Source organism: Ceratotherium simum, chromosome 16 (assembly GCF_057802395.1).
Source record: "Ceratotherium simum simum isolate JZ-2026a chromosome 16, ASM5780239v1, whole genome shotgun sequence".
Lineage (NCBI taxonomy): Eukaryota > Metazoa > Chordata > Mammalia > Perissodactyla > Rhinocerotidae > Ceratotherium > Ceratotherium simum.
Window position 1 is genome coordinate 36,241,869 of NC_141915.1, and position 17,144 is coordinate 36,259,012.

Here is a 17,144-nt window from a genome sequence, read left to right on the forward strand (position 1 = left end):
TCCCCTATCCAACCCCCTAATTCTGGACCCCCTAATCCAACCTCACCACTTGCTCTTGAACAAACCACTCATTCTTCTAAGTCTCCATTTTCCTGCCTTAAAATAGGGGTAATAGAAACACCTACCTCTTGGGTTTATTGTGAGGGTGACTAATAATCTGAGAAAAGTGCTCAATACAGTGCCTGGCACCTCCTAAGCCATCACAGTATGGTAGCTAGTTGTTATTACGTTATCCCCCAGCTGGCCTGCTACCACCTCCAGCTCACCAGGTCCAAGTCTGATCTCACTGTCCCCCCATCCCCATCCCTGCCTGCTCCACCTCCAGGGCTCCTGGCCCCAAGCCAAGACCTGGGGCATCCTAGCCCTCTTCTTCTCCCTCAGTGTCCAGCCAGTCCCCAGATCCTGTTGATTTCTTCAGTTCCACATCCTGAATAGTTCTCAACTTGATCTTCATGCCCACTGCCAACATCTCTCCACAGCCTCATGAGAGGTCTCCCTGCCTTCAGGCTGCCCTCTCCAGTCCATTCTCCACTGAGGAGCCAAGGGGTTCTTCCTAAAATGCAATTCTGAGCCCCTCCCTCCTCTGTTACTTTTCCCCTATGGCTCTTAGTATGAAATGCAAGCCCTCCCTCCACCCCTGCACCTGGGCAGCCTCACTCATCTTGCTCTCTTGCCCATGCCCTCACCCTAGCCCCACTAGTGCTTCTACCCCACCCTGGCCTGCATGAGTAGCCAACACATCACCTCCTCCAGGAATCCTCTCGGATCGCCCCCACCTCCCCTCATTCCGCCCCTAGGCGGCAGGCGGGTGCCCTCCTGCGCTCTCTCCCCGCGCTGAAGTGTCCTCTGTGAACCAGGGCTCACGGCACTCAGGCTTGTGAGGGCCTCTCCCCTCGTCTGTCCCCCGGACAGCGACGCGATTCCCGATGGCGTGGACCAGGTGGGTTCTGTTCCCCGCGGCCCCCTCGGGCCTCGGTGCACTCGACGGCTCGGTGGACGTCTGTGGAATGGATGAATCGGGAGCCTTCACAGACCTTGCAGAGGAGGCGGAAGCCCCGGGGGTCCTAAGGCGGGGCCGCCTCCCCGGCTGCTCCCACCCGCCTCGACTCCCGCGGGGCCGAGAAGTAGCGGGAACTCAGAATCCCCTCGCCCGGCAGCGGCGCGGGGCACCTCCTCCCTCCTCGGTGCTCCTACAGCCTCCGTCCCCTCCCTCCCTCTCGCTCTTTGTCTCCCCGGCGCCTGGACCTCCCCGCCACGCGCCCCCCGCATCGCCCCTCTCGGGGGCCCCCTGCGGGCCCCCGCGGACGCGACGCCAAGCATATTGGCCTGCCTGGAGGGGGCCCCGCGTTCTCCGGGCCTGCGGGCGGGGCGGGGAGGAGGTGGTGTTCTCTCTCTCTCTCCTCCTCCCTCTCTCTCTCTCTCTCTCTCTCTCTCTCTCTCACACAAACACACACACTCTCTCTCTCACACATACTCTCTCTCTCACACACACACACATACACGCACACACACACATACACGCGCGCGCGCGCACGCACGGAGCATCCTCCCGTCAGGTCTCCTGGTCCAGCCCCGCCCGCGCCTCCTGCTTCCTGCAAACCTTCTTCTCTCCCCACTCTCCCCCCGCACCATTCCCTCCGGCTCCAGGGCCCTCCTCGCCGACCCCCATCTCCCCTCCCGGGATGGAGCAGATCAAGCCAGCCTGGAGCCCCCCGCGGCCGGGGTGACGGTCCCCCGCCCCTCTCCCGCCTGGCCCCAGCCCCGAGCACCATGGGCCTGAGGGGTTCCCGAGGCGCCGGACGCTGAAGATGACTGATGCTGGAGGTGAGCGGCCGAGACCCCAAGGACCCTGAGGTGGATGGGGAAGCGGAGCTGAGGGTCACTAGGGCTCGCGGTGGGACCCCGCGTGGGGTTGGATGGGACGAAGCCGACGAGGGCCTTTCTTCCCCTATCCCTAGGGGGGCCGCACGGAGCTAGGACGCTGGGCTGTCAGGGGAGGGGGCGGAGATAGGATTGTGTCCCTAATCCTCTCCCTCCTGCCCGCCGCCAGGAGAAATTAATTTAAAAAAACTGCTGTGGGGGGAGGGGGAGAGGACTTAACTCCTTCTTGCCCGGTGCAGAGTTGGATCGATGGATTGGAGAAAAACTAGCCACCCGGCTCTGACTGGGGATAGGGGCCCTGGGAGTGCAGTAGGTACCCTGTCCTCCCCCCCACGCACATCTCCAGTGGAGCCTGGAGGGGGGGGGTCCGACTCTTCCCGGATGCCCCAAGCCTGGGCCTTATGGGAGGGGGCGCTGTTTTCTCTAGCTCCACAACTGCCTCCCCCACCTGCAGCCTCCTCTCCCATCCATTCCTTCCTGGCCTTTCCCAGTTGCATTTCTCTCTTGGGCTCTTTCTCCTCTTCCAGGGCCCCTTTCCTCTTGCCTGCCCCGCTGGGGGCCGCCCCTCTCCCCACAGCCGATTCTCCTTCTCTCCTCACACCCCTGCTTTGGGCCTCACTCAGGGCCGCTGGAGTCCTGTCCCCACGACTGCTTTCTCTGGCCCCACTCTCTGTCTCATCTCTTTCTTGCTCTTTCTTCCTTCTCTCTGCAGCTCTGTGGACTGACTCTCCATCAACCTGTCTGTCTCTTCCTACTCCCCACTCCCTCTCCAGGACTTGTGCATTCTTTCTTTCTCTTTCTCCTTCCCCTGGGTCCCAGGAAGCTTTGAGCTCACCTGCTTCCCTTTCTCCCATCTCCCAGAGAATGGTCAAAGGTCATTGGTACTCTGGTCTGGGACTTGGAAGCTTTGGGAGGAAGGAGTGGCCTGGTAGAGTCAGAGCCCAGACTGTGTCCAGAGGAACAGGTTCATTTCCACCTTGTGGCAGTTACCTGGTTGAATGTGCATGAATGTGTGTGTGCGTGTGTGTGTGTGTGTGTGTGTGTGTGTGTAGGAGTGTAAATGGTGGAGGGGATTCGGTGTGTAATTTTCCAAGACTCAGTTTTGGAGGGAGGGGTTTGGGTGGGAGGGACCTGGTGACCTCCTAGATGATCTGCTTCCCAGAGTTCCCCATCGGGCAGTGTAGGGAGGATTCCCCCATACACACCCCAGGGACTTCGTTGTGGAAGGAAGGAAAAGAAAGCAGCTTGTGCTGAATCAGGATGAACTGGGCGCTAGTGGGAGCTGGAAGCCCCAGCCCATCCCAGAGGGAGCCTGAAAGAGGACTCCATCCACAAGAGGGTCTCCACCCTGGACTGGGACCTTGAATAAAGAATGCATGGGATCTCCATTCTCAGATAGTCTAAGAGAGGAGGCACCTCCACTGTCCTCAGAGAACCTCCATTCTGATGGGAGAGGCAGTCCTTATCTTCAGTCTGATGGGGAGTACTGTCCCCTCTCCTCAGGGAGCTCCCATCTGATGTGGGGGAGATGTGGCCCAGTTAGGGAATCAATGAAGTATGAAAAATCCCTTGTTTCCCAGTGGTTGGGGAGGGGTTGATTTAGAAATTATGAGGACAAATGGGAGGAGAGAGGACTATCTAGGACAGCTTTCTGGAGGAGGTGGCAGCTGGGTCCTGGTCCGATGAGGCTTTGTGATTGAATGAAGGAATTCCATTCATTCTTAGGGGTGGCCTCCTTTCCCATTTGGCCCTCTGGGACAGGAAGAGAGGTTCTAGAACTTCTTTGCTACTAGCACCCAGAGTTCAAGAATGGCAGGAGGGTTCTCGAGGGCCCATATCCCTGGCCCCTTCTCACACCTCATGTCCTGCTCTCAGTCCCAAGCATCCGTGGAACCTGGGGTGGAGGTGGTTTTGAAGCTTCTCCAGTCCTAGCCAGTATGGACCAGTTCGCCTCCCTCTACCCTTTCCTCAGGAGCACCCTACAAAACTGCAGATCATTACCCAGGGTAGGGCTGAGGGGCAGGAGACTGGTCAAGGTTGAGTTCTGCCTCTTATCTCCTGCATCAGTTTTCCATCCGTAAAGCGGGGACCCTAAGAATCCCAAGCCTGGCCAGCTCACAGTGAGATGATGTCTCTGTAGTAACAGAATAAAAGAGCTGGAAAAGACTCCAGCAGGGAAAAAAAAAATCCCTAGCTTTCCTACACCTGTCAAACGTATGGTCTAGCCCAGTGCCCTGCCCTTCTCATGGGGACCTGAGTGTTAGAAGTAACTGGAGATCGTGTCCCAGCCATGCAGTATGCACCTGCCCCTGAGCTTCCTCCCTCTGCCCTTATCCAGTATTCCCCTGTCCCTCTAATGCCCAGGCCTTGGTTTAGGGCTGCTGCTATCCTACATCTGCTAGGAAGCCTGCCCCCATTGTTTCAGGCACATATATCCTGAATATATAACCTGCCCTACCTTCTTGCTTCCCACAAAACCAAACCAAACCAAACTCTACCCATCCACACTTCTTCCCAGAACATACTTGACGCATCATAGAGATCTGGCTGTCCACTGTTCTGCTGAGTACTCCTCATACCCTCCTGCATCTGTGAGTCTGTCTAGAACTGTGAGAACTGTGAGTTTGTCAAGAACAGCGGCCCTGCTGATGGTGCCAGCTTCCTGAACAGCTCATGTTCAGGAAGACAGGTGGTGAGCGCAACCATGATGGGGTGTGGGGGAAGCAGGACTGGGTGATGGATGGGAAGATGGATGGGTCGATGGATGGGGGTGGATGTTGGATGTATGGGTGAATAAATGAATGGATGGATGGGCAAGTAAGTGGGTGGGGAAGTAGGGAGGGAGGTAGGTGGATGGATGGAAGAACCTGGGTTCTGGTCCTGATTTTGCCATTAACTTGTTATGTGATCTTAGACCAGTCATTCTCCCCTCTGTTTCTTTATTTGTAGAATGAGATCATTGAATTTAATAATCTCCAAGATTTCTCCCAGATTTGATGTTGGACAATTTATGATGATTAAAGTTTTTAGGGAATGCTCATGATGGAAAGGCCCAAGACAGTGAAGGGGAGAAGTTCAGTGACCCGTGTGGAGGCAGATCAGCTCAGACCAAGACTGCGTGACTCAGCCTGGGTCTGCACCCTGGATGTGCTTCTGCCTCTGCCCTTCTGCTCCTGCCTCCTGCCCCAACCCCGGCAATGTGGGGTCTGGTTCAGATGACTTCTCTTTCAGGGGGCCAGAGGAAGAGTTGTAAGGGAAGGTGAGGGGCCAGAAGGCCAGGAGCAGGTAGCCATTGGCAGCTCCCCTGCCTCCACCAACCTGAACCTTTAATCCATGGTCTTTTTTCCTCTCCTCACTTGTCGTCCCCAGCTCTCTTGAGCCATGGCTTCTTCAAAGCTCCGAGAACCCGCGGATGAGGTTTTTGGTAAGTTCTGTTTAGCTCTATCTCTAGCCAAGGCCACTTGGCATTGGGGGGTGGGGGGTGTTCCTTGGGGACTTGTGTGTGTGTGTGTGTGTGTGTGTGTGTTGTGACCTTACAGCATGATTCTTTGTCACTACTATCTGAGTGGACATGCCAATTACAACAATAATAATAAGGGTCCCCACTTATTAAGTGTTTGTCTCATGCCACGTCCTCGGCTAGCACCCCCATCTCACATGCACGGTATCATTTAATCCTCGCAATAATGCTAAGAAGTGTGCCCACTTTACAGACAAGGAGCCTAGGGCACAGAGTGGTGAAGTGACTTGCTTTAAAGATCACACGGCAGGTTGGTGGCAGACCTGGGACTAGAGCGCCAGACTGCCTAACTCCCTGCTCTCAGTCACTATGCCACACACCTGTGTCCCCCAGCACAGGTGACACACATTACCTCCAAGTCACATAAATAAGGATGGAGGTGCACGGAAATCAAATGTATAACACACTCAGCCTCAGTACTCCCAGGCTGGACCCCTGTGGACACACTGGGGTGCAGGTACACACTGGGGTGCATGCACACACCACCTGCACCATTATTTACCCCCTGCAATCTTTCTGTTGCGTGAATTGGAGAAAGACTACCCCACCCAACAGGGTAGAGCTCCCAGCATGCATTGGGTGGAAAGGCTATTTCCCAGCTGGACTCGGTGGAGGAATCAGTGAGCAAAGGCCGTGGAGGAACACGGAGCCAGAGGTAGAGAAAGAGAGAAGCCGGCTGAGGCCTGTCACATGTGCGCAGCCTTCAGGGCTCTCACATTTGTGTGTATAGCCTTGAGGGGCTCCCAGTTTCTACTCCTTGCCTCCTCCTCATCTCTACCTTCCCTCCCCTCTCCTCCTCCCCCTCCCCTGCTCACCTCATTCTCCCCTGCCCCCCCTCATGCCCTGATAATGCCAGGAACCGCTTCCTGCCCTGGCATCCCTGGTGTGGAGTGGAGGGTTTGCCTCCAGGATGTCCCCCCACCCCTCACCCCAAACTGCCTCTGGGCCTCAGACCCTGGGCATTTCCATCTCCACCCAGGTGGCCTGACCCCTGGCCTGACAGATGAGCTCCCCCTTCCCTGGGCTTCTCAGCCTCCACTCCCCCACCCTTCCTGTTTTCCTTCCCCCAGACCTGCTGAGGTAGCTGGCTGCCTTGCCTGCTTCCTGATGCAAAAGGCAATTAAATATTCATGACTTCCCACTGCCCTGGGCTGGGCAAACTCCCGCTGGGGGGTAGAGAGAGAGGGAGAAAGGGAGAAGGGCAGAGAGAGAGATCCCTGGAGGGAGGGATGGAAGGAGGTGAGGGGGCATGGTAGAGCAAGAGATCAGAGAAGAGGCTGGCCCCACCTTGTCTTAAAAATCCACAAGCCCCTTAGAGGGGCCCCTTTGCTACCTAGAACCTCCAAGGTAAGATGACCATGGTCTTGATGTGGCCCAGAGTCAGGAGTAAAGGGCCTTTCTCCCTGGCCCAGGGTGGCTGGGCACCAGCTGAGTGCCAGAGGGGGAGAGGATGCTCATCAGCTACCCTGCTCCCCCAGCAGCAAGAGCACTGGCCTGGGAGCTGGGAGGCCTGGATGTTGTCTTAACTCCCTCTGTTCTCTGGGCCAAACCTTTCTGAGCCTCAGTTTCCCCACCTGTAAAATGAAGGGTGGACTCACAAGTCGCTCCCATCTCTGCCTCAGAGGAAGTATAGTGGGCTTGGTAGGTACAAATTGAGCCTCCGGAGCCAGACTGCCTGTAACCCTGGCCTGCTCTTCACCAGCCATATGCCCTCAAGCAAATTAAGGCTGCCCTGGGGATTCCTGGAGTCTTCCTCCAGCGTTGTAGGGAGGTTTAAATGTTCTAGGCACTTAGAACAGTGCCTAGAACAGTGAGAGCTCAGTAAGGATGAGCTATTATTATTCTGTGGTTCAGTCCCCAATCCTTGCCGCTTCCAGGCAGTGCCTGGAGATTCTGTGTCTGGGAGCAGGGGACAGAGGGCTCCCTCCCCCGGCTCAGCCCCAGGGCCTGCAAACACCAGAAGTGAAGCAGCGGCAGCTCGGGGACCAGAGCAGTGGTGTGGAGCCAGGGGCCAAGACAGCAGTCCTCTGACAGGCCCTCTCCCCTTCCAAGCCACCGCTAGAGGTCCCTGGACGACTACAGCAGCCTCTCCGAGTCCACTGGCCCCCTCCAGCAGGGCCAGCCCCCTCTCCTTGCCGGCTGCACTGCGCATGGGGATCCTCAGACACTCCAAGCCCAAGGCCTCACCATCTCCTCTCCTTAGAAGGGGAGATTGTTCTTTCTACAACCTTGGCTCTTCACTGCCACCCAGACCTCAGCCTGGCCACCTCATCTAAAGCAGTAGCCCCCGGTCACTCCCTATCTCTTTTATCCATTCCACAATATTCCTGAGCTCCAGCTCTGTGCCGGGCTTTGTTCTAGACCCTGGGGAGACAGCACAGAACAGGCCAGATACAGTCACTGTCTTCATGGAGCTTGACTTCCAGTGCAGAGGGATGGATCTTAAAGCACACATAACTAAAGAAGGAACATATCAGATGGTGAGGAGAGCCATGAGAGAATTAAAATGTGGGATGTGATGGAATGGGGGCATCAGCACCGCGTGTGTCTCGAGTCCATCTCTATGCACTGGTCCTTCAATTCGTCAAACATGACTGAGCACCTCCTCTCTGCCAGGCCCTGCACCAGGCTCTCGTGGAACACAGTGCACAGTGCAGGGCTTCACCCTCTGCCGTGTGCAGACCCGCATGGGACATGCATTCCTGACCAGATCATAGTGCCGAGGCTGAAGAGGTGCGGCTGTCCAGAGTGCGGGGAGGTGATGTACTGGAGCTGACAGCCAGACAAAGGAGGGGTGGGGAGTGATGGAGCAGAGAGAGCAGCATGGGCACAGGGCGGGAGGAGGGCAACAAGGGTGCAGGCGGGTCTCCAGGTATCCAGGTATCAGTACCTGCGGGTTAGTACTGTTCCCACTGACACACCAACAGCAGTGCTTGTGAGCACGTATAAGTCTCAGGCGTTATGGTGAAGCACTTTGTATGCATGATCTTATTTAGTGCTCACGACAACCCTATAAGGAAGATACTGCTAATATGACCCCATTTTACAGATGAGGAAGCCGATACCTAAATGTAAGTAACTTGTCCAGGGCCAGCCAGCCAGCCAGGCGGTGGCAGATCTGGATTCAGCCCGCCCAGGCCATCGGGCTCCAGGGCCTATGCTCCTAACCACGGTGCTGTATAAGAGCATGCTGTGCTGTGCTGTGTGGAGGATGGAATGTGGGAACACAGGAGGGGTGGGCTGGGCCCCTCAGGCCTTGAATGGAGGGCTGAGGGGCATGGACTTTATGTTGTTGGCTTTGGGACCCCCTCCCCCGCCACCGGGTTTCAAAAACTGGAGTGTATGGGCCACAGTCAGAAGTGTGATTTATCAAGTTTCTTCCAGCTTGTGCAGAGTGAGGAGGAAGGCAGACTCCAGGCAGGGAGCTGAGCATGGATGGATACTGAGGCCATGCTCTGGGATGGCGTGGCGGGGGAGTGGGCAGCTAGTGAAGGCCTGAGCTAAGGCAGTTCAGTCCCGACCAAGAGGAGAGGCCAGGTCCCAGGGGGTGAGGAAGCCAGGTCAACAGAACTGTGTTCTTTCATTAAAATAATATTTACTAAGCACCTACTATGTGCCAGGCACCATGCGATGCCTGTGTGAGCACAGTGAACAGAATAGAGAAACATCTGCCCTTGAGGAGCTGACATTCTAATGGGTGGAGACAGACAGTAAACTAAATAAGTAGAATACGTAGTATGCCAGAGAATGATAAATGATACAGGAAATAAGTAGGGGTGGGGCTCAGGGGGTATGACAAATTGGGTGTTGGGGAGGGTCTCAGTGAGAGAAAGCACTTAACCAAAGACCTGAAGGAGGTGAGGGAGAGAACCATGCAGAAATCTGTGGCAAGTGCTTTGCGGGAAAAGGGAAGAGGGAGTGCAAAGGCCCTGCGGTGCAGGCTAGGCTTGTGTGAGGAAGAGCCAGGAGAGAGAGAGACAGAGAAGTAGAAGCTCAGTGGTAGGGGGAGCACAGACTGAGCCTGGAAGGCCACTGGGGGAACTCTGGCTCTCTTCTGTGTGGGATGGAAGTCACTGGAGGGCTCTGAGCAGAGGAGTGACAGGAGCTGACACATTTTATCAGGATCACTCTGGCTGCTGTGTTGAAAATAGACTGTAAATGGGAAAGGGGGGAGGAGGGAAGACCAGCTGGGAGGCTTTTGTAATAATCGAGGCAAGAGGTGATGGTGATGGTGACCTAGACCCGGAGGCTGTGAGTTCTCCCTCTCCTCCCCTCCCCTGCCTTCCATCCTCGCTCCTCCCCTTCCTTCCTCTCCTCTCCTGCCTTACTCTTCTGCTCTCTCTCCTTTCTCTCCGTATGTAGGCATGTGTGTGTGTGTGTGTGTACACAGACATTTATAAACAATATTTTATTGTGGGAAATCAAAAGTAGAGGGAATAGCACAATGTTCTCCATCACGTGCTCATGTACTCATCACTCAGCCTCAACCATCAACTCATGGCCAGCCTTGTTTCACCTCTACCCCCTCGACTCTCCACTCCTATTCCCCTGGATTATTTTGAACCTAATCCAAAACATCGTATCATTTCCCCATAAATATTTCAGTACGTCTAGATACATTTCGAAAGTAGAGCTAACAGGAATTGTGGATGGATCGGTTTGTAGGGTGGGAGGGAAAGAGAGGAGTCAGGGCTGACTCCCGGGGTCTGTCCTGAGCAGCTGGAGGGATGGAGCTGCCATTCACCAAGGTGGGCAGACTGGAGGAGCAGCCTGGGGGGCCGGGAGGTCAGGAGGCCAGTTTGACACCTATGTTGAAGATGCCCATTGGACATCCAAGTGGAGGTGTCAAGTAGGCAGCTGGACATGTGAATTACCAACTGGGTCTGGGGCTCAGGAGGAAGGGCAGCTCGGAGCTGTCTGAACGGGGTGACCGGGTGGATGATGGGGCCTTTCACTGAGCCAGGGAACAGAGGAGAAGCCAGTTTGAGGCAAGGTGGTGGGTTCGTTTTGGTGGGTTGAGTTTGAGTGCCTTTGACATGGCAAGTTCCCTGGCAGGTGCTGAGGTGGCCGGGCTGGGACTTCAGGGGAGGGGTCAGGGCTGGAAATAGACATAGGTGGTGGTTAAGCCAGGAGAGCCACTGGGGTGGCTTAAGGGGTGTCTGCAGATAAGAGAAAGAGGAGCAGGTGATGGGGGTCCCTGAGATCATGGGGGGTGGAGGGGGGAAGAGAGGTCTTAACCCATCCTGAGGTCTGGGAGGAACCTGTTCTGCCTGGAGACCCCTGTGCCAAGCCCTGGGGATGCTGCAGAGTGAGGGCTGCATTCTCAGGTGGAGTGAATGAAAAGTGAAACTAGGAGCAACAGGTTTTATGCAGGATGCGCTGGGTTTGCCTGCTTTTCCTCCATGTCCTCATCCGGGACCTAGCCCTGTGCCAGGACAGGAGAGACAGGTTTCAGGGGACTGTGGGCTTTCCTCCCTGCTGCTGCCACCGGCTTGTGGGGGATCCTTCTGCTCCAGTTCAACTGCGAGCCCTCTAGATGCTCAGCAGTGCTCTCTCTGAGTGCAGCACTGAGCATGGCACAGCAAGTCCCCAGCAGGGCCAGTCTCTGGAGCCAGACTAGCCAGGCTCAAATCCCGGACCATTGCTGGCTGGTGGCTTCAGTCGAGAGACTTAACCTCTCTGAGCCTCAATTTGCTCAGCTGTAAAATGTGCATAATAGCTGTCCCTAGCCTGCTGGTTTGTTCTGAGTAGATGAGGTAATGTATGTACATTCTGGCGCATAGTAGGCACTTCTTCGGTGGTAGCCATTATCACCACCATCTCTCCAGCCTCATCCCCCACCGCCACCTCCCCAAACCTACCCTCCAATTGCCCTGGAGGTGCTCCACACCCCTCATCCCCCCCACCCCCGCATTGCATAAACCAGCTTGTAAACTCCCACTGAGACCCTAAGACCCAGCTTTGGTGCTTCCTCCACCAACCCATCCAAACAGGGCCGTCCAGTCCTCCTCTGTGCCTGGGAGAGGTTCCATCACACTGCTGTATTCACGGACTCACATGTCTGGCTCCCCCGGAGACGGAGAGACCCTGTTTTCCATCGTCTGTACTCCCAGTGCCTGGCACTCAGAAACATTTGTTGAACGTCTGGGGTGTGAGTGCACGTGCCCACTTGAGGTGAGCCTCTGGGCTTGCTGTCCTCATGTGTCTGGTCTCTGCCCCCTCCACCCGGTTTGCAGACCTGGACTTGGCTGTGCCAGAGACCGTCAGACTGGACAGCAGTTTACACAAGGCCCGGGCCCAACTACTGGCCAAGGGCCGGAGACACCGGCCCTCTCGCTCAAGGCTTCGGGACAGTGCCAGCTCTGCAGAGGATGGTGAAGGCTCCGATGGGCCCGGAGGCAAGGTTGGGGCAACCCAGGCAATCACACGTCCCCACCCACCCTTCCAGCCCCTGGATAAGCCCTCCAAACCGCTCTTTCAGGGAAACCACACCCCCAGATTTCTGACAATAATGCTCACAAATATTAGCCGCTTCACTTCTGGCTCATTTCATCCTTCCAAGGAAGGTATTATCATCCCCATCTTGCAGATGAGGAAACGGGCTCTGAGAGGTTCAGCAACAAAGTCACACAGTTAGTAAGTGAAGGAAGTGAGATTCAACCCCAGTCTATGTGACGGAAAGCCCGGCCACCCCTCGGCCCACAGGCACGGGAAACCCTCCTCCAGGCCCCAGAAGGACCCAGGAGTCCAGGCTGCCCGCCTCGGAGGCTCCCTCGCAGTGTACAGGGTGAAACCGGCTCCCAGCCGCTCCGGGAAGGGAGGAGGAGGGTTGGCGGTGAGCGGCTGACCCCTCCTCCAGGTGAACGACGGCTGCGGGAGCCCTCTGCACCGGCTGCGCTCGCCTTTGCACTCGGGCCCCGGGTCCCCGGCGGGGGGCTCTTTCTGCCTGGATCCTCCGGGGTTGCGGCGCAGCCTGGACGAGGACGAGCCGCCGCCCTCGCCGCTCACACGGTACCGGCCCCTGCACAACGCCGCCTCGCACGAGGGCCTGGCCGCCGCCTCCAGCTCGCCGCCGCGCTCCGCGCCCTCCTCGGACAGCTCACCCAGCTTCGTGCGCCGCCACCCGCGCGCAGAGCCACACAGCGAAGGTGAGCGGCGGCCGGCGCGGCGCCCCCTGCTGGTGCGCGCCGGGACCGCAGCGGCCCCTCCGGATCCCTCCGGTGGGCGCCGAGGGGCAGGGCTGGACCAAGAGGGACAGGGTGGCTTGGGGGGAGGTGGGGGATGGGAGTAATCACCGCGGCTCGTTCATTCATCTACTGAGCGCCTACTATGTGCCAGACACTCTTGGGCACTGGGACACACAAGTGAGCAAACAGATGTGGTCCTTGTCCTCATTGGGGCTTGTAGCTTCGCGGAGAAACAATCAAGTAATTCCTTACTTTTTAGGGGGGAAGCCATCAAATCATCCGTTAATTAAACGTGTAGTTACAAGCTGTAATCAGTGCTATGAGGGAAATGTGCATGATGGCGGGAGAGCATATATCAGGATGCAAGGACTCAGTTTGGGAGCACCCTGGAAGGCTTCTCTGAGGAAGTCCCATGTGAGCCAAGATTGGAAGGCTGGTTAGAAGTTGGTCAAGATAAAATTAACAGTAAATAGTAGTGGTCCCTACCTTTTCAGGTACCTTATACGGTTTGTATAAGGCTTTCATAAACATCCCATTAGGTCCTATGAAATAGTCAAGTGTCATTCCATATTTGAGATGAAGGAAGCTCAGAGAGGTAAAGTGACTTGTCCTAGGTCACACAGCTAGTGAAGGGCACCAGAGCCAGGTTGCCTGATTCTAAGCAAGAGAATTTCTACCACCTCACACTGTCAGCTGAAGGAGGCAGGCAAGCCACCATACAGGCTATTTCCTTCCCTCTCTTCCCCAAAAGATGACAGCCGGGATGCCAGTCCACCTGAGCCTGCCAGCCCCACCATTGGCCTGGATAAGAAGACCCGCCGAAAGTTCCTAGACCTGGGGTGAGTGGAGGAGGGGCCAGAACCAAAGACTTGGAGCTGTCGGGGTAAGGGGTAGCCCAGTGGGCATCACTGCCCCACTCCCCCCTGCCCTCCCCACAGGGTCACCTTACGCCGAGCATCCACGAGCAAGAGCCGGAAGGAGAAGGGTAGCAACCGCCTGTCCGTGGGCAGCAGGTAAGAGGCACCCACAGCACCTCAGCACAGCTTCTGCCCATTGCTCCCTGTGGGCCCCGGCCCTCCCCTCAGTGCCCACACCCATGCAGGGCGCTCTCTCCACAGGGAGTCAGTGGAGGGGTCCGGCAGGTCAGGGGGCTCCCCGTTCCTGCCCTTTTCCTGGTTCACAGACAGCGGCAAGGGCTCAGCATCTTCCGGCAGCACCACCTCCCCCGCCTGCTCCCCTAAACACGAGGGATTCAGCCCCAAGAAGTCAGCTTCCCAGGTGAGTCCATGGCCAACTCGCCCCCATACTGGCCCCCAGACTCAGGTGACATGAAGTCATACTTCACCTTGGCTCGGGCTGGGATCCAGGCAGGCGTTCCTGGCGTCCATTTGTCCATCCATGGAGCCAGTCAGTGATTCATTCATCCATCCATTCCCTGGGTTCATGCGTTCACTGGTTCACTCATTCATGTTCTGAGTAGTCGATTCATTCCCTGCTTCATCCATTCAACACACATCACTGCACACTGATTCCCCTGGTGTATACCCAGCCTGAGGTCTCCTCATTCCTGCTGACTATTCTGCCTGGCTCAGTTCTAACCCCATGTCCTGTCATAGGAGCTGGGCTACCTGTCTGCTGGGGTAAGCCTTGGGGGATATAGAGATGAATAAGACCCCAACCTAGTTAGGGCTCAGAAACCCTTGGGAGAAGTGAGACTGAGTAACAGAAGCAACAATGAGGATCTGCTTACCTTCACACAGCGCTCTACAGTTGACAAAGCTCCAAAGGTGCATTTTTGCTTTTCTCTCACGAAGGCTCAGTGAAGTGGGGAGGGCAGGCATGCTTACCCCCATTGCTCAGATGGGCAAATGAAGGCCCAGAGAGAAGGGACTTGCCTGTAGACTTGCATGGATTTACTTGCCAGGTTTTATGACCCCAAGCCCAGTGCTTGTTCTGTGGTTCTGTTCTTCATGTGCAGCTGGGGCAGAGGAGATCAGGAAGCTGGGAATTCAGGGGAGAAGTGGTCCCTTCTGATCTGAGACTTCTTTCCTTCCTCCCTCCTGGCATGCCCTCCCTTTCTTCCTTCCCTTTTGTGGGGATACCACAGTGAACAGACACAGCCCAGGCCCTCACAGAGCTCACAGTGCAGCGAGGATAAGGACCTCCAACTAGGCACTTACAAGCCAAGGTGCTAGAGGCCATGGTGGGGAGGTACAAGGTAGGGACACCTGACCCAGCCTGGGGGAATCCTGGTTGACTGCCTGTAGGAAGCAACACGTAGTCTGAGACCTCTTCCATTCCTGCTAACTATTCCACCTGGCTCAGTTCTAGCCCCACGTCCTCCCAGAGGCCTCAGATCCTGATGCCTCACACGAGTCACCACGTCATATGTGCCTGCCCAGCTCCTGGCTCATGCATAGGGTGCACTGAGCAACTCCTGGTGCCCAGTCCCGGACTTCATCTCCATCTGGTTGGAGGTGGTGGGTTGGGGAACTCCCTCGGGCTTGGGGGTGAGCTCTGTCCTCAGCGGCACGCTCTCCTACTGTCTAGGAATCCACCCTGAGTGATGACTCCACACCCCCCAGCAGCAGCCCCAAGATCCCCAGCGGTTCCCGGCAGGAGGCCAAGTGTTCCTACCCCTACCACACGCTGTCCCAATCTTCGGATGAGGTGAGCGAGCCCGGGCCTCTGACTCTGCCGGCTGTGCAGGCCACAGGCCACATCTTCCCCCTCACACTCCTTGGTCTCTGCCCCAGTTCCTGGATGAACCTCTCCCCGCCGTCCACCACTGGACCAGTCAGCAGGTGGGCCAGTGGCTGCACAGCCTCAACCTGGAGCAGTATGCCGCCGAGTTTGCCGCGCGGCAGGTGGACGGGCCGCAGCTACTGCAGCTGGATGGAAGCAAACTGAAGGTGGGTCAGAGCAGAAGGGCCACGCCCCAGGCTGGCAACCTTCAAGGACTGGGAGCCCCTCATCTGGACCTTTTCACTCCTTCTGGAGCCACTGCCCTGACCTCTGACCTTCAGGCAAGGTCCTCGGCCTAGTCTTTGCACTCTAGCACAGGTCCCCAGTCTGACTTGAAACTCGAGCCCAATTCTTTGGTTTGACCTTCAAGCTCCAGCCCAAGTCTCCAGGTTGACCTTGACCTCTAGGACTAGCATATTATCTGACTCCTGACTCTAATGAGTCTCCTGGTACGATGGGAAGCCAGGTCTCTCCCCTGATCGCCTTGTCTGATTTTCAGTCTTAGAAGCTGGTGGGGTGGGGGGGAGGTCAGGGGAGCCTCTAACAGCTGTCCTGGGAGGTTTCTGGTATTTCCTACCCTCTGCTGAGTTGCGGGGAAGGGGTGGTGACGAGAGTCCCCCAGGCAGTCTCTGGAGTGGGAGGGGCCTCTGCCACTGATTAGCTGTGTGACCTTGGGCAAGTTGCTCCCCATCTCTGGGCCTCAGGGGGTTGGGTAGGGTCACGCCAAGGCTGAAATCCTGAGTGGAGGAATGGAAGCCAAGATTGTGTGTATGTGGGGAGAGGGCAAAGGGCCTGCTACCTTCCACCCTGTCTCCCAACCACTCCCATTCCAAATTCTTGCCCTGATGGTCTGATCCATCGCAAGTGGGAGGTGGAGGGAGGTCACAGTTCAGGGAGGATGCGCAGAGCTCCAGAGAGAGAACACCTGGGGCACAAAGAACCGGGGATCAGGTTGGCTGGGGTGGTGGTTCCGGGCTCTTTCCCTTACCCTCAATTCCTCCCCCAGAGCCTGGGGCTCAGCAACTCGCATGACCGGGCGCTAGTGAAGCGGAAGTTGAAGGAGCTGGCAGCGGCCGCGGAGAAAGAGCGCAAGGCCCAGGAGAAGGCTGCGCGGCAGCGAGAGAAGCTCCGGCGCAGGGAGCAGGAGGCCAAGAAGAGCTAGGGGCGGGCGGGGCAGGCGCTGGCACCCAGGCACCCGGACTCGGGCGGCCGTGGGCTCCATGGGCACAGGCCTCACGGGGAGGCGGGGCCTGGGCGCCAAGCTTGGGCTGGCCTGGCCCCACGCTCTCAGGAGGTACACGCCCTCTCACCCTGTCACTCTGTCTGGACCCAGATCCCCCAGAAAGGGAGAGCCCAGGGAGAGGGCCCAGAAATAAATCCGATTTCAAGGACTTGTTTGGCAGAGTTCCTGGGGGAGGTGGCAGGTTATGGGAGGAGGGCCAAGAGGCCAGGGCTGAAGCAAGTCTGGAAACCCAGAGGCGCCTGGGTCAGTCTGACCCTCTGCCCTGGGGCCCTGGTGGTGCTGGGGCCAGCAGTGAGCTAGGATGCCTGCCTGCCTTCCAGAGGCCCTGAGACGGGGCCAGGGTCCCAGCTCAGAAGAAGCTGAGCATATCGGCAGTACATGGATACAGTTGTTCCTCTCCAGCTCTCCAAGGTGGCTGTGTGTTGGGAGAGCTCTGTTCTGCTCCCCAGGGAGGCTGGTGGGCACTGCAGCAAATTGCACTCAGGGTAGACTCCCAGTCTGCATTCCTCAACAGGAGAGTGGAGAAAGCAGCATGGTTATCTCATGCAATCCTTTAGAAGGGAGGGAG

The 17,144-nt window shown here is 57.0% G+C and overlaps 1 protein-coding gene across 3 annotated transcripts; it reads left to right on the top strand.

Moving 5' to 3' along the window:
* Positions 1 to 830: 830 nt before the first annotated feature.
* SAMD14 (sterile alpha motif domain containing 14) lies at positions 831 to 16,790 on the top strand. Of its 3 annotated transcripts, none has more exons than XM_087441006.1 (11): positions 831 to 940; positions 1,648 to 1,824; positions 5,251 to 5,305; positions 11,638 to 11,804; positions 12,261 to 12,549; positions 13,340 to 13,427; positions 13,527 to 13,601; positions 13,707 to 13,866; positions 15,139 to 15,258; positions 15,345 to 15,500; positions 16,340 to 16,790. In XM_087441006.1, exons 3-11 carry the CDS (start codon positions 5,263 to 5,265, stop codon positions 16,493 to 16,495), a joined length of 1,254 nt encoding a protein of 417 aa, XP_087297132.1. In that variant the 5' UTR covers positions 831 to 940; positions 1,648 to 1,824; positions 5,251 to 5,262; the 3' UTR covers positions 16,496 to 16,790. The 3 variants fall into 3 exon arrangements, with proteins under 3 accessions (XP_087297132.1, XP_087297133.1, XP_087297134.1); XM_087441007.1 differs by lacking the exon at positions 831 to 940 and adding an exon at positions 4,400 to 4,573 and having other exon boundaries at positions 1,339 to 1,824; XM_087441008.1 differs by lacking the exons at positions 831 to 940; positions 1,648 to 1,824 and adding an exon at positions 4,772 to 5,140.
* Positions 16,791 to 17,144: the final 354 nt, after the last annotated feature.

What these genes read in the sequence shown, in the direction of transcription:
- SAMD14 (XM_087441006.1), top strand. Translation starts at nt 5,263, where the DNA reads ATGGCTTCTTCAAAGCTCCGAGAACCCGCGGATGAGGTTTTTG. An exon ending in ACCCGCGGATGAGGTTTTTG is followed by an intron (nt 5,306 to 11,637) that starts GTAAGTTCTGTT and finishes CCCGGTTTGCAG; the next exon opens with ACCTGGACTTGGCTGTGCCA. An exon ending in CCGATGGGCCCGGAGGCAAG is followed by an intron (nt 11,805 to 12,260) that starts GTTGGGGCAACC and finishes CCCCTCCTCCAG; the next exon opens with GTGAACGACGGCTGCGGGAG.